The sequence below is a fragment of the Puma concolor genome, chromosome D3, assembly GCF_028749965.1.
Source record: "Puma concolor isolate L17-30 chromosome D3, mPumCon1.1.hap2, whole genome shotgun sequence".
NCBI classification, from domain to species: domain Eukaryota; kingdom Metazoa; phylum Chordata; class Mammalia; order Carnivora; family Felidae; genus Puma; species Puma concolor.
In genome coordinates this window covers 11,008,753-11,023,060 of record NC_141678.1, presented here as the reverse complement: position 1 = coordinate 11,023,060, position 14,308 = coordinate 11,008,753, and the positions used below count along the sequence as shown (strand labels likewise).

The 14,308-nt window shown below is 53.4% G+C and overlaps 1 protein-coding gene across 3 annotated transcripts; it reads right to left on the bottom strand.

The window, feature by feature from the left end:
• Positions 1-1,280: 1,280 nt before the first annotated feature.
• Positions 1,281-13,471, bottom strand: SDSL (serine dehydratase like). Of its 3 annotated transcripts, XM_086681762.1 has the most exons (9): positions 13,316-13,418; positions 11,022-11,238; positions 9,862-10,044; positions 9,591-9,630; positions 8,763-8,902; positions 6,689-6,777; positions 5,750-5,977; positions 2,664-2,788; positions 1,281-1,616 (listed from the first exon to the last, which is right to left on the bottom strand). In XM_086681762.1, the coding sequence occupies exons 3-9, from the start codon at positions 10,033-10,035 to the stop codon at positions 1,423-1,425; spliced, it is 990 nt and encodes a 329-aa protein (XP_086537888.1). In that variant the 5' UTR covers positions 10,036-10,044; positions 11,022-11,238; positions 13,316-13,418; the 3' UTR covers positions 1,281-1,422. The 3 variants fall into 3 exon arrangements, with proteins under 3 accessions (XP_086537888.1, XP_025788979.1, XP_086537889.1); XM_025933194.2 differs by lacking the exon at positions 11,022-11,238 and having other exon boundaries at positions 13,316-13,471; XM_086681763.1 differs by lacking the exons at positions 11,022-11,238; positions 13,316-13,418 and adding an exon at positions 10,386-10,442.
• Positions 13,472-14,308: the final 837 nt, after the last annotated feature.

Here is a 14,308-nt window from a genome sequence, read left to right as displayed (position 1 = left end):
GAGCAACGCCAGGGTCAAAGAGAGAATGGGACACAGGCAGAGGGAGGTCACGGCAGGTCTCAAATTCTCTTGCGGGAAGGAGGAGGTTCCTGGAAGGGGGAAGCGCTTGGGCAAAGGAAAAGAGGCGGGAAGCCAGCACACTGGTGCAACCTTTGAAGCCCAGAGAAGGGAGGACACTTGCCCAAGCACACGCAGCCCTCCTGAGGCAGCCGGGGGGACTCCGTGGGAGGGGAGCCAGGGGCTGTTGCCAGCTGGACCCCACACCCTCGGAGCCTTGTTTCCAGCAGGGTTGTGAGGGTGGGATAGGGCTTCCCGATGCCAAGACCTCATGGGCTCCGGCCATCTGTGGGACCTCAGCACCCCTAGCTGGGGTGAAGGCCCCTGAGGGGCAGAGCCCAGGGAGGCTGGAGGGGCGGGTCCCGGCCTTCCCAGCCCAGAGCCAGGCTTCCCCATCAGAGACGCTTTGCTGCCCCCTGGTGGCTCCAAAAGATTCTAATTTCCCTTCCTACGGGATGCTTCCCACAGGTCAGATCAGCACCCACCCTCCTTGTGACCCGCAGCTGTATCCAAACCAACCTGGAGGTCCTCCCTCCTTCCCCAATGTCCCGCCACCACCGACCTGCACACAAAGGTGTCATATTGAAAATCACAGGGTTTGAGCCTGGCTGGGCCGCACTCCAGCTATGACCTTGAGTGGGTTCGGTCACCTTCCTGTGCCTCAGTTTCCCCATCTTTAGAACGGGGGTGATAATAATGGTTTCTGCTTCATAAGGACCTTTGTGAACATTAAAGAAGCAAATGCATAGAGAGCACTTGGTAAAGGGACGTCTGGGTGGCTCAGTCAGCTGAGCGTCCGCCTTCAGCTCAGGTCATGGTCTCACAATCCGTGGGTTCGAGCCCCGCGTCGGGCTCTGTGCTGACAGCTCAGGGCCTGGAGCCTGCTTCGGATTCTGGGTCTCCCTCTCTCTCTCTGCCTCTCACTCATTCACACTCTGTCTCAGTCCCTCAAAAATGAATAAAGGTTAAAAATTTTTGTTTTTAACAAAAAGCACTCGGTAAAGACTGGTGATATTGTCCTTGCCTACCCAGGCCTGAGGTCCCCCTCCTCCCGAGCGGGTCCCCCAGGGAGGAAAGCCCTGAGGGGGTTCCGCATGACGGGATTCCCTTAGAGACCCAAGTTTTGCGTCCTTGCTATTATCGCCCACGCCATGTGATGTAGAAAGAGGCGCCTCACAGCAGAGCCAGCCTCGAGGAGAGACCGGATTAGCTGGAATTACAAATTCAACTCAGAAAGGGTTTATTGGCCAGGGCTGCGGGGAGTCACAGGGAGCAGGAGGGCTTCCTGTAGGAGGCGGCTGCACCATCCATGAGCCCAGAGGCCCCTCGGCCACCTGCCGGTGTGTCTGTCCGGAGGAGGGGCCCTCAGCTCTGACCCAGCTGGGCTTTCAGGGCCTGCAGCCCTTGACTGTTGATGTTGTTGCCTCCACACACAATGACCACGACCGAGGCCAGGGAGGGGCTCAGGCGGCCCTCAGCCTGGAGCCTCCCCAGGAGGCCTGAGTAGATGACAGCCAGAGCTGCCCCGCAGGCAGGCTCCACCAGCATGCGCTCGTCGTCTGCCCGGAGGAGGGGACGGGGGTGGATGAGAAGAGAGAAAGGGAGGAGGAACCAGTCAGTGCTCAGGAGGCTCTGGGCACTGCAAATCCATGAAGCCGGCCAGCCAGCCATCTCGCAATCCATCATTTGCCTGACCCCCTCTCCATCCATCAATCTGACCGTCTATCCATCCATCCATCCACCTTTCATCTATCTATCCATCCATCCATCCCTCTATCCATCACGGGACTGTCTGTCTGTCCATCTATCAGCGTATCCATCAGTCAACGGATCCATCCATCTATCCATCCATTCATCCATCATCCCCTCTCCATCACGGGACTGTCTGTCTGTCCATCCATTAGTGTATCTATCAATCAATGTACCCATCCATCCATCCGTCCGTCCATCTATCCATCCATGCATTCATCCATCCATCCCCCTATCCATCATTGGACTGTCTGTCCATCCGTCAATGTGTCCATTAATCAACGTGTCCATCCATCCATCTATCCACCCACCCACCCATCCAGCCATTATCTACCTTTCCACTCACTCATCCATTCACCCATTCATTCAACAAATATTTATTGAGGGCCCACTCCCTGCCAGGCCCTATGCTAGGAAGGCTCTGGGGACACAACAGTACACAGGACACAGCAGGCCCCACCCTCACGGGGGCTACATCTAGTGCTGTGGATGAATAAGGACCAGGCAGGTATGAACAGACAAACTGGTGCCTGGGACATCTCTAACCCCGGCAGGATGTGGGTGGGAGACCGGAGGAGGAGGCTGCCCGGAGCAGGTGCCATGATGATTGAGTAGCCCTGAGTCACACGAAATCGACAGGGGCCAGGGATGAGCGGCCGGAAGGAAGAAGGTACACATGGAAGCCTGGAGGCTAGAGACGGCCCGGCACACGCCTCTTCCGTGCACTCAACGTGCAGTTATTTGGTAAGCACCGTGGCAGGCACTGAGGATACAGACAAGAGAGAACACGCTACCTCTAGGGGCCCAGGGACCTCATGAGTCTCCGAGCCTGGGGAGGGAGGGCAAGGCTCACTCACCCAGGAACTTCTGCACGGCACTCACGGCCTGGGCGTCGTCCACTACCTCAGAGAAGATCTCCAGCTCCTTCGTGCACTCCAGGGCCCTCCTGGCCACAGTCTTGGCACCCAGGCTCTTGGCCACACTGCAGGAGGGGGCAGGCAGGACAGGGAGCGCAGGGGTGTGGGGAAGAGCTGGTGAATCCTCGGACCTCCGCCTTCGCAGACCCAGCTCTCCAAGCCCCAGGGCCCCCTCCCATCCAGCCATGAGCCACGGCTCAGCCCTGTAAGAGGCTAGCACAGCACTGGCCCAGAGGACGTGCTCAACGATTGGGTGTCCCACGAATGGCGGACAAATGCACCTCACTCCCTCCCACTCGATAACCATGAGTGTGCCCTTCCTTTGCACGGACCCCAGAAACCCAAACACAGAAATGGGTTGGTTTTTTTTGTGCATCTTATTCATTAATAACTATTTATCACGTCTGCACGATAACTAATACTTGCTGAGTATCTGCAGGGTGATAGATGCATTTTCTCTTTCAATTCTCATGATCACCCCTTGAGTTAGAAATTTATGAACTCTTGGGGCGCCCGGGGGGCTCAGTTGGTTGAGCGTCCGACTTCGGCTCGGGTCATGATCTCACGGCTCGTGAGTTCGAGCCCCGCGTCGGGCTCTGTGCTGCCAGCTCGGAGCCTGGAGCCCGCTTTGGATTCCGTGTCTCCCTCTCTCTCTGCCCCTTCCCCTCTTGCACTCAGTCTCTTGCTCGCAAAAATAAATGAACATTAAAAAAAATTTGTTTAAAGAAAGAAATTTATGAACTCCCTTTTACAGAGAGGATATTGAGGCTCAGGGGGAATAAGTAACTGATTCCAGGGCACGCAGTGAGTCAGTAGCAGAACGTGGATTCAGATCCAGGCAGTCTGGCTCCAAGGTCCTTGCTTCTTATCTCTGTGCTTGGGATCACCTACCTGCTGGCACTTTCCCGAGCTGGGCAGTTTGCCTCAGGCCCAGGAGAGACTTTGCCGAGTCCATCACAGCTGGGTCTGCGTCCCGAGGGGCCCAGAGCATAGACTCGGGAGCCAGGCTGCCTGGTTTGAAACCTTGGCTCTGAGCTAGCAGTGTGACCTTGGGAAAGTCACTTCACCTCTCTGAGCCTCAGTATCCTCAATCCGAAAAATGCAGATAATCATGAGATTGTCCTGGGGACGGACTTCGAACATTTCAAGGGCCTAGAAGAGAGCCTGGCATTTCACTAAATGTGAGTTCTACAGAAGGCTTAGTGGTGGTTATTATCATCGCCATTGCCAAGAATAAAGCCAACAGCAACAAGAGAGAAGTGGTCTCATGACTACAAAGACCCACTAGTGGTTGCCAGAGGGGAGGGGGCTGGGGGGATGGGCGAAACAGGCGAAGAAGAGGAAGAGGTACAAACTTCCAGTTACGAAATTAACAAGCCAAGGGGATGAAGAGGACAGCATGGGGAACCGAGTCAACGATATGGTAATAGCTTTGTGTGGTGACAGATGGCGACAACACTCATGGCGGCCAGCGCAGCGTGATGTATAGGCTTCCCGGGTCGCTACGAGGTACGCCGGAAATGAATAGAGTATTATAGGTCAACTATATGCTGGGTGGCAACTGCCTGGCTGAGCCACGGAGGATTTCATCAATGCAAGAAGGGCTGGTATTTCAGGTGGAAAGGACAAGAAAGGCTCAGAGATTAGAGGCACAAATAATTTCCAGGAAAAAAGCAGTACAGAGATGCTGGAGGGTGGGCGGGGCCAGAAAGGAGGAGAGATGGTAACCAGAAAGACAAGAAGGAGACTCATCATATATCCGGATAGAATTCTCTCTCTTTTTTTTTTAATTTAATTTAAGTTTTTCAATTTTTCTAATGTTTATTTATTCTTGAGAGAGAGATCACAAGCCAGGGAGGGACAGAGGGAGAGGGAGACACAGAATCTGAAGCGGGCTCCAGGCTCCGAGCTGTCAGTCAACACAGAGCCCAATGCAGGACTCGAACTCATGAACCGCGAGATCCTGACCTGAGCTGAAGTCGGACATTTAACTGACTGACCCACCCAGGCATTCCTAATTTATTTTTTAAAATATTTTTAATGTTTATTTATTTTTGAGAGAAAGAGAGAGAGAGAAGCAGGCTCCATGCTGTGCCAACAGCTCAGATCCTGAAGTGAGGCTCGAACTCACAGACCATGAGATCATGACCTGAGCCAAAGTCAGATGTTTAACTGACCGAGCCATGTAGGTGCCCCCAGATAGAGTTCTTGAGGTAAGGACTGAGTTGTTTCTCTAACTGGCCACCCAGAACCTTGTACACAATAGGTGCTTAATAAAGATGACTTAGGGGGCGCCTGGGTGGCTCAGTCAGTTAAGTGCCTGACTCTTGATCCCAGCTCAGGTCATGATCTCACAGTTCATGAATTTAAGCCCTGCATCAGGCTCTATGCTGAGGTGCAGAGCCTGTTTGGGATTCTCTCTCTCTCCTTCTCTCTGACCTTCCCCAGCTTGTGCTCACTCTCACTCTCTCTCTCTCTCTCTTCCTCTCAAAACAAATAAATTTTATATATAAATAAATTATATATATACATATATATGTACAAATACATATACATATACAAATTCACTCATTCATTTCACAAACATTTGTTGAGCACCTACTGTATATGCCAGGCACATTTTACTTGTGTGTAACTATGCATGCACAAGGGGAAAACAAAGACTGGGAAAATGTAGCCCATTGTTCATCTTTGGATGGTGGGATTGAAGGTGCCGTTTTGTTTTCTGTTGTTTATTGCTTGCCTACATTTTCTAACTTACCTGCAACACACTTAAACTTCCTTTTTAACGGTACATACCAATGAAACTTGTTTCATTAATTCATGAAACTTAAACAAATCATATCCTTCATCTCCTTGTTTGGCATCACCTTCTACGTGAGATCCACATTTCCATGGTCAGGGTCCCCAGGTGAAGTAGAACCTCTTGTGTACACCCTGCCTCCACTGGTTGGGACTGAGAAGCCCAGTGACACAAACAACCCCTTCCTCCAGCCCCCCCACAAATGCCCCCAGCCCACACCTACCTGGTGATGTCTGGCAGTGTGACTAGCTTGCCTGCCTTGATGGCTGCATTGAAACAGTGTGCCCCTTGGGTCTCTGCTGTGATGATGGGCACATGCTGCCAGCCCACCTCTATGAGGCCAGCTGCCACCCCAGCTAGGAGCCCTCCACCGCCTACTGCCAGCACCAGGGCCCCCGGTGGGGTCCCCAGTGCTGCCTTCAGCTCTCGCACCAGGCTGGCATGGCCTTCCCTGGGGGAAGGAGGAAGCAGGTTGAGCGAGGTCCCCCCACATATACACAAACTCTCCTCCATTCCCAAAGGCTCACATATACACAAACTCTTCTCATCACCACACCAATCCCCACCTGCATCAAGGGGAGAGGAGACCCAGGAACACTTAGTTCACTCAGCTTTCATTCATTCAATTTATTCATTCACTCATTCTTTCCAGGCACGTTCTCAGACACTATCCCGTTTAATCCCCTCCACAACCTTGGAAATGGGTAGTTAGTGTGTGCTTAAGAGGAGACCAGCATGTCACTTGGAACCAGCTGACTCAAGTTCTGGGCCTGGGACCCAATGTCTTGGCCACGTACTAGCTGTGTGATCTCAGGCAAGTTCCTTGACCCCTCTGTGCCTGTGAAATGGGCATAAAACACTCACCTCTAGGGCTTTGGGGAGGATCAAATGATTAAATGCATCCCAAAGTGCACGCCATAAACAGGATTTGTTATTAACATTTCCATTTTATACATGTGGAAACTGAGGCATGGGGTGGTGAGATACTTTGCCGAGTCCCACAACTTGCAAGTGACAGAAACAGGGCCTGAACCCCAGTGTGCCTGGCTTCCAAGCATCTTCTCCTTTCTAGGCCTCAGTTTTCCCTTCTGTACATTGGGAGGACACCAACACAACGAGGGTCTGGGCTCTAAGCTCTATGAGGGAGGGACAGCAACCTTACCAGATCAGGGGGTGGTCAAAGGGAGGGACGTTCACCCAACCATCCCTCTTGGCCAACTCTTGTGCCTTCAGGCTGGCCTCGTCCCAGACCTAAAGACAAATCGAGGGTCTCAGAAGGTCCAGGCATCAGACCACTCGGAGGCTGGAGCAGAGCCTGAGGTCTCCTGGATGGCCCCAGTCCCGTGCTGGGGGACGCAGAGAAAGCAAAGAAATAGTATCTTTCCACAAGGAATTTCTAATCTAACCAAAGAGACGGGCCTCATTCTCTTGAGTTATTGAAACAAAAATGAGATTCAAAACCACGTGGCCCTTGACTCACCTGGAGCAGCTGCCTCCTCACAGGCTTCCTGCCTCCTGTCCGTTGCCCGAGTAAGGGTCCCATCATGTCCCTCCCCTGCTCAAAATCCTCTAATGGCTCCCCATTGCCCTCAGATGAAAACCTGTGCCAGCCTGACCCTCAAGCCACCCTGCTGCTGAGGCGGCCATCCCCACCCCCACTCTTGGGCCTCACCTGTCATCCCCCCCCCCCCCCCCCCCCGGGGAATGGAATGCACCATGCTCATCCCCATCCATGCCTTTCCCTTACTCCTTCTTCTGCCCACGACCCCCTTTCTCCAATGGGAGGACTTGTATTTCCCTCTCAAGACCCAACCCAGGGGACCCTTCTTGGGGAGACTTTCCTGGGTCATCTCCCCAAATCTGAGGCACAGCCTGGTGGTAGTTTGAACCATTGCCCAGTTCCTTCCCTCCATTACATTCACACATCATGCTTTTGCCACGTGACCACTGTTCTTCCCACTAGAGAGGGCAGAGGACATTCTCCACCACCAATTGATGTAGGTCCCAGTGTGGAACTTGCTTTGGCCAATGCCATGTGACAGAAGCGACAGCACAACAGTTCTGAGCCACGGCCTTGAGAGGCACTCTGCTCTCACTCTTCCTGACATTCACCTTGAGAAGAACAAGTCCCAGGTGGCCACTGGTCAAGACGGATGAGGGGCACGCGTGCAGACCTTAATCCCGTCTGCAGCCTGAAGCAGAGCCACCCTGGCCCACGCACAGGCCCATGAGCAAGACAGATCATGTTTCTCATAAGCCCCTGATATGTGGGGGCTGTTTGTTATGCAGCATTATCTAGCAGCAATCACTGATTAAAACAATACACCTTCTCTGTTCTTCCTCAGGGCCCTGTGCTTCCCATCACAACACTTAACCACATTCTCTTGTCACCGTCTGCTTATCTGTGTGTCTCCCCAACATCGGGGAGTTTTGCAAGAGTAGAGACCATGGCTTACTATCTCGATATCGCTGGCTCTAACATACTACAGGCACATAGTAGAAGTTCAATGAATATTGGATGGATGGATGGATGGATGGATGGATGGATGGATGGGAGGGAGGGAAAGAGGGTAATGGATGGGAGGATGGTTGAACGGATGAATAACTAGAAGAAAGAAGGAAGAAAGGAAGGAAGGAAACTGGACACTGAATATTTGGACACCAGGTCTCAGGTACCACGGTATGGTTTTTAGTTTTAATTCTGATGCTTTAAAAAATTCTCTTTTCCAAGGATGCTTTTTTTCCTTGTTTCCAGGAAGGTAGAAGGATTACAGAGTTGCATCTCTGTTTCTTCAGCAACGAGATGAGCCAGCGATATCCTTGACGGTGGCCCCCTTTCTCACTGGGGTGGTCTCAGAATGAGAAATGATGCCACCGTCATCTTTCTCTACGCTTTTTGTCTCATCAAATGCCAACAATTTTCAGACGAATAAGGCCAAGTGTTAGTGAGGATGTGAGGACACGGGCACACTCCTGGCCCATTAGCTTCCTGTTTCTCCTGGGCCCACGCAGGGCAAGTAGAGGTAGGTAGAGGCGGGAAGCGCTAGCCCTCAATATACATCATGCCTCGCTCCTGCCCCTCGGCTCAGCCATCCTAAGAGAAGGCTGGGCTCCAGGCCAGCCTTTAAAAATGTGTGTGGATGGGGGGGGGGGGGGAGATACCATCTCTTAGGGGTGAGTGGAGGGTAAAGGGGAACAGCCCACTCTATCCGGCTTCTCCTTCCTGGGGTCCTTACCTTTCCAGCCAGCTGGACTTCAGCCCCCTCCCCCTGCAGCCTCCTCACCACGTGCGGGGAGGTGCCCTCAGGGAGCACAATGGTGGCAGGGATGCCCAGCTTCCGAGCGGCATAAGCAGCAGCAAAGCCTGCGTTGCCCCCTGTGGAAGAATTGGAAGGGTGGTCAGCGCGGTTTTAGCCCGTTAACACACTCTCTCCCCTCCCCCCTACTTCCCTTTGTGAGCCACTCCTTCCCCTCGCTCATATGCCCCACCTTCTGTCCTCTTTCTGGTCCCAGAGGTGGATATGTGACCTAGAATGAGTCAATCAGAGAACTCAGTCCCCTAACCTGTGACTGTTTCAGGGATGAGGACATGACCCAAGACGGGTGCAAAAGACCAATTCATGGATTGAGGAGAACCAGCCAGAAGGGGTGCTCCCTTTTCACTGGGGCTGATAGGATGACAGGAGGCAAGCCTGGGACTCCTGATGGCCATCTTGCTGCTCTGAGGTTTGCGTGAGATTAAAGCTAGTACAGAGGAAAGACAAGCCAAGAGAAGGAGAAATAGAAAGGGGAGCTCCTGGATCCAGCTGTACCTGAAGGCCACTTATCCCAAGAATTTTCCATTCTTGGAACCTGTAGCTTAAGCCTGTATAAATTGGGTTTTGGTCACTTCTGCCATAAGTCCTGAATGACGGGAAGAGGGCGGGCAGAGGACAGTGGCCACCTGACCATGACCTTGATGAGGCGGGACCTTTGGGAGGAGGCTGATCCCCGGACATCTACTGCTGCTGCTCCAGCTCTTCCTCCCCCACACCCAGAGCTGAGGACCCATCCCTGAGGGTCACCTGAGGAGCACACCAAGTGTCTGCATCCCCTCTTGACCGCCTGGGAAGAGAAGGAATGAGCTTAGGGGCTGACCCAAGCAGATGTCACAGAGCCCGTGCGGGATGGACTCAGACCGTCCCCAGCCCTCTCCTCACCCCTCGTCCTGCCCCTCCCATCTGTACAAGTCTGCTTCTCCCCTCCTGCCCTTGCCCCCCATCCAGCCGGCATCCATCCCCCGCCTCCTCCTCCTTCCCCTCCGCCTTCACTTCTCCTCTCCTGCCGACACCTCACCTCCTGGCAGAAATGCCCAATGCCCCGGATCTTGAAGGAGCCGGCCGGCTGCACGTTCTCACACTTGAGGAAGACGGTCGTGCCTGCCACCTGGGATAGTGCCCAGCTCTCCAGCAGAGGAGTGACCACATGGAAATGCCCACCCTGAGCACAGTCTGCCAGGGGGCTCTCCATTCCAGCAGCCTGCAGAAGAACGCGACGGTCATAGCCCAGGCTGCTCCAGCAGGAGACCCCTTAACCGGGACAGAGGAGGGAAAGAGGTAGAAGAGCCTCGGCTAGGCCCCTCCGCCCTATCTGGCTGCCGAGCTGTGACACTCCAGGCAACTAGCCGCTCAGTGTCCCCGTCTGGACCACCAGGTTTCACTCTGTAATGGGCGTTGCCCACAGTGCTGGGGATGTAGAATGTGGCCAGTACCTGGGGATGAATGAACGAGAGTAGAATTCATTCATTCATTCACTCATCATGCATTCATTCAAGCAGGCTGCAAAAAAAAAAAAAAAAAACCCTTTTCTTGAGCACCTACTATGTGCCAGGCAGTTCCAGGTTTGGCGACCCAGGAGTGCCCAAGTCAGAAGCAGCCCCTGCTTGGCCAGAGCTCACATTCTAGCTGCGGAGACAGGATCGCAAAATGTCAAACAGGGGTGACAGGCAGGAGGCAGTATTTTAAATTTTTTTAAATCTATTTATTTTTGAGAGAGAGAGAGAGACAGAATGTGAGCAGGGGAGGGGCAGAGAGAGAGGAGAAACCGAGAATCCCAAGCAGGCTCCCCACTGCCAGTGGTGGCCGGATGTGGGGCTTGAATCCATGAACCGTGAGATCGTGGCCGGAGCGGAAATCAAGAGTCGGAGGCTTATCCGACTGAGCCACCCAGGCGCCCCTATTTATCATTATTATTATTATTACATTTCCCTCCTGTATTATTTTATCTGCAAATACTTCAGCACACATCTCTGAAAGTGAAGAACTCTTTTCCAACAAGGTAGCCACATGGTTTCATAACTGTATACGTTTGGACAAACTCACTGAATTCTAACTCAAAGTGGGCTCATTTAATTTTATGGAAATTACACCTCAAGGATGCTAAGGTTTTTTTTAATCGTCAAATACCATTATCACTTCTAAATATATTATTAATCATCTCTTATTATCATCAAATACCTGGTGATTGTTCACCTTTCCATCCCTCTCATTAAGCTGGATAAATGGCTGGTTTTGCTGTCAGTGATTTGGGGTTTCTAACAGTTTGAACCAGGATGCAGATCGGATCTGCGCGTGTACGTTGGTTGAGAGGTCTTTGAATTCTCTTTCGATCTGCAGGTTCTCCAACGGGGATGTTGGAGATGAGGGACAACAGGGAGCCCAGGGAAAAGCATTCCTGCAGAGGGAACAGAGGTGGAAACCCCTTGAGAGAGAAATGAACTTGGGGAGATTCCAGCGCAGGGATAAGGGGGTTGGGCGCAGGAGGCGAGCAAGGAGGGCTGGGCAGGGACTTCTGGAAGGGCCTACCAGACCACGGGGAGGAACTGGAATGTTCTTCTAATTCTGCTTGCAGTGGGAAGCCATCGGGAGGTTTTGAGCAAAGGCCCCGTTAGTGCAAAAGCGACCCCTCTTTTTCACTGGGGGCAGAAAAGCATTGGGCCAACCCCTGCAGTTCCGCTATTGGCCAGTAGGAGGAGCGCTGCAGCTTTGCCCACCCTCCACCGCCCGGGGGTTCTTGTCCACCCTTACTTAGTCACATTGCGCCCCTGCCTCACCAGAGTTCCAGGGCTCCTGCCCCTGGAGTTGACCTGGGGCCCTTGTTGGGATGGCCCTGGGATTCCCTGGTTAGAGCAGAGTCTGAGGCACCTCCACCCACTTCCATCAGGGGCACTTCTCAAACTGGGCATGGCATTGACGAAGACGGCCCCGTGGGTCACCCAAGCTCAGCATCCCTCAGTCTGGGCCTCACCTTGGCCCTGGGCTTTGGGCTCAGTCAGAGACCAAAGTTAGAAACCAGCTCTGTCTTCCTAGCTGTGTGACTCCAACAAGTGTCTCAACTTCTCTGTGCCGTATTCTCTTTTGTAAAATGAGACTAATAACAGTCCCCAGACTCACAGGGTATGGTGTGCATTCACAATAATAATAGCCCCCCTTTGTTGAGCCCCCAGTATATGCCAGACATCAGGGGAGTTCTTTAGAGGCATTACCTCACTGGGGCCTTCTCACAAGGCGGGCGTGTTTACCCTCACTCTAGCATGTCTGTAGGGCACCCACAAGGTGCAGGCCCTGACCTAGGAACTGGGGAGACCACGGTGAGCAGGACAGACATCTACTCTTGGAGCTGATGGGGGAGATCGGCGATCAACAAATAACTGTATACACAAACAAAATAATCAGAAATGGTGAAAGTCGCTAGGAGAAAGACACACACCTAGGGAGTCTGAAAGAGAAGAACCCACTGCCAGCCAGGCACCGTGCCGGGAACCTTATATGCCATCTTATATAATCATCGCAACAACCCCGAAGTAGGTTCACCCACTAGCTCCGTTGTACAGACAACGAGACTGAGGCCCAGAGAGGTTAGGTTATCTACCCAAAGTCACACAGCTGGAAATGGCAAGGCCAGGCTTCAGACTCAGGCAGTGCACTTGGGCATCTGTGTTCTTAACACCGTGCCATGCTTTCTCTATTAGATGGCGACGATGGGGACGGTTAGGGTTGTGAGCATTTCATACTAATCGCCAGTTGTCCTTAGGCGCCAAATGCTCCTGGCTCAGTTCCCAGGCCCGCCTAGTACTGTCAGTTACACTATCGGCCCACCAAAGGACGGCAGGCATCAGTCAAATGGACAAGCCTCAAACCGTCAACAGCCTTATCAGGCCCAGATGCCCATAAGGACGCAGGCCTCCCAGACTGAGGTCTGGGGCCAAGGTGAGACATATGGCTCTGACCATATGTGGCAACCACTGGGGCTGAGGTGGGAGCCCCAGGCCCTCTCGGCTGTGGGGCAATGCAGTGGGAAGCCCGGGGCTTGGGTTCAGGTCCCAGCAAGCACGACTTTGGCCACGTCCCTCTTCCTCACTGGGCCTCACCTGCCGCATCTATGAATTAGGGTAACAGTCATCTGCTGTTTCTGCCTCCTTTGTCCCTCAGGCTTTCCCAGAGGCCACCTGGGTGGCATAGCCAAATCCCTGGGACCAGCGCCGGGAAGCTTTGCCTGGCAGGAAGCCCCTCTGGCAAGAAGGGCCTGCTCCCCAGCCATCAGAGTCCCCGGCACCCCGCCTTCTTTTCCAAGGCAGTCCAGACCACAGAGCACCCCGAGTTAAATGAGCGTTCCTGGGAAGGTTTCGCACCCTTACCCTCTCACTTTGTGTCCACTCATCATGGACTTTGCTCCAGAACCTTCCAGACTATCCTACGCGCACATGCACACACAGCCCCAGGGGCAGCATTCGGGCCCCGGGCCCCATTACCTTCCAGCCGAACAGTCCTCAGACCCAGCTTGGCTCCAGTCTGCGCCCGGCGCCCGGCGCCCGGCGGCCAGCCCAGCCGGAGCACCAGCTCTGCCCAGTTTCCTGCAACTTCCTGTAGCCTTGGCCCCTCCTCCCCCGTTAAAGGGACACCTCCCCGCCGGAGGAAGAAAGGGGACAAGATTCAACCTTCACTGCCCCGCTGTGCGCTGTCCAGGGTCCCATTGGACAGATGAAGAAATTGAGGCTCAGAGAGGGAGACTCTCTCGGCCAAGGCCACCCAGCTAGACTCTCCTTGGCCAAGGACCAGCTCTCCTGTGACACCGACATCTCCGAATCCTCTTACCCAGGGTGCAGTGTCTGCTCTGTGTGCCAAGCCACCATCCCTGGGCCACTGTCAGGTCGGCTTAGGTCAAAGGACAAAGAGACAATTGTTATCTGTCACGCGAGAAGGCCTAATTTTTTTCTGAAGCCCCTCCTCACCTCTAATATTTCACACCCAACACAGGCACCCAAATAATTACTATGGTTCAAATGAATGACTCTGACCATTGATTCAGTCAACAAATATGTACCGAACGCCTACTATGTGTCGAGCGCTGGGACTTTAGCCTCAAAGGACACAGCAAGTCCCCTGCCCTCATGAAGCCCCAAGGGGCCACCAGAGAGCAGTTACCATCGGTTTGTCTATCAGATGCTATCAGGCAGAGGTGGGGGAGGGCTATGGACGCCCAGAGCAGGTACCTCACCTGGCCCCGGGGGGCTGGGAAATTTCTTGGAGGACGGCAGGTTTGGGGCTGGAGATGTGGGCAGGAACCACAGTCTGCAGGATGCCTATGCCACTCCAGAATCTGGGATTACCCAGGGGTACTGGGGACCCATAGAAGACTATAGGCAGAGGAATAACACGAGCAAATTTACATCTTGTCACCATCTCGCTGGGTGAAACCGAGCTAGTCATATCCATCTCTGAGCCTCAGTTTCCCTATATACAAA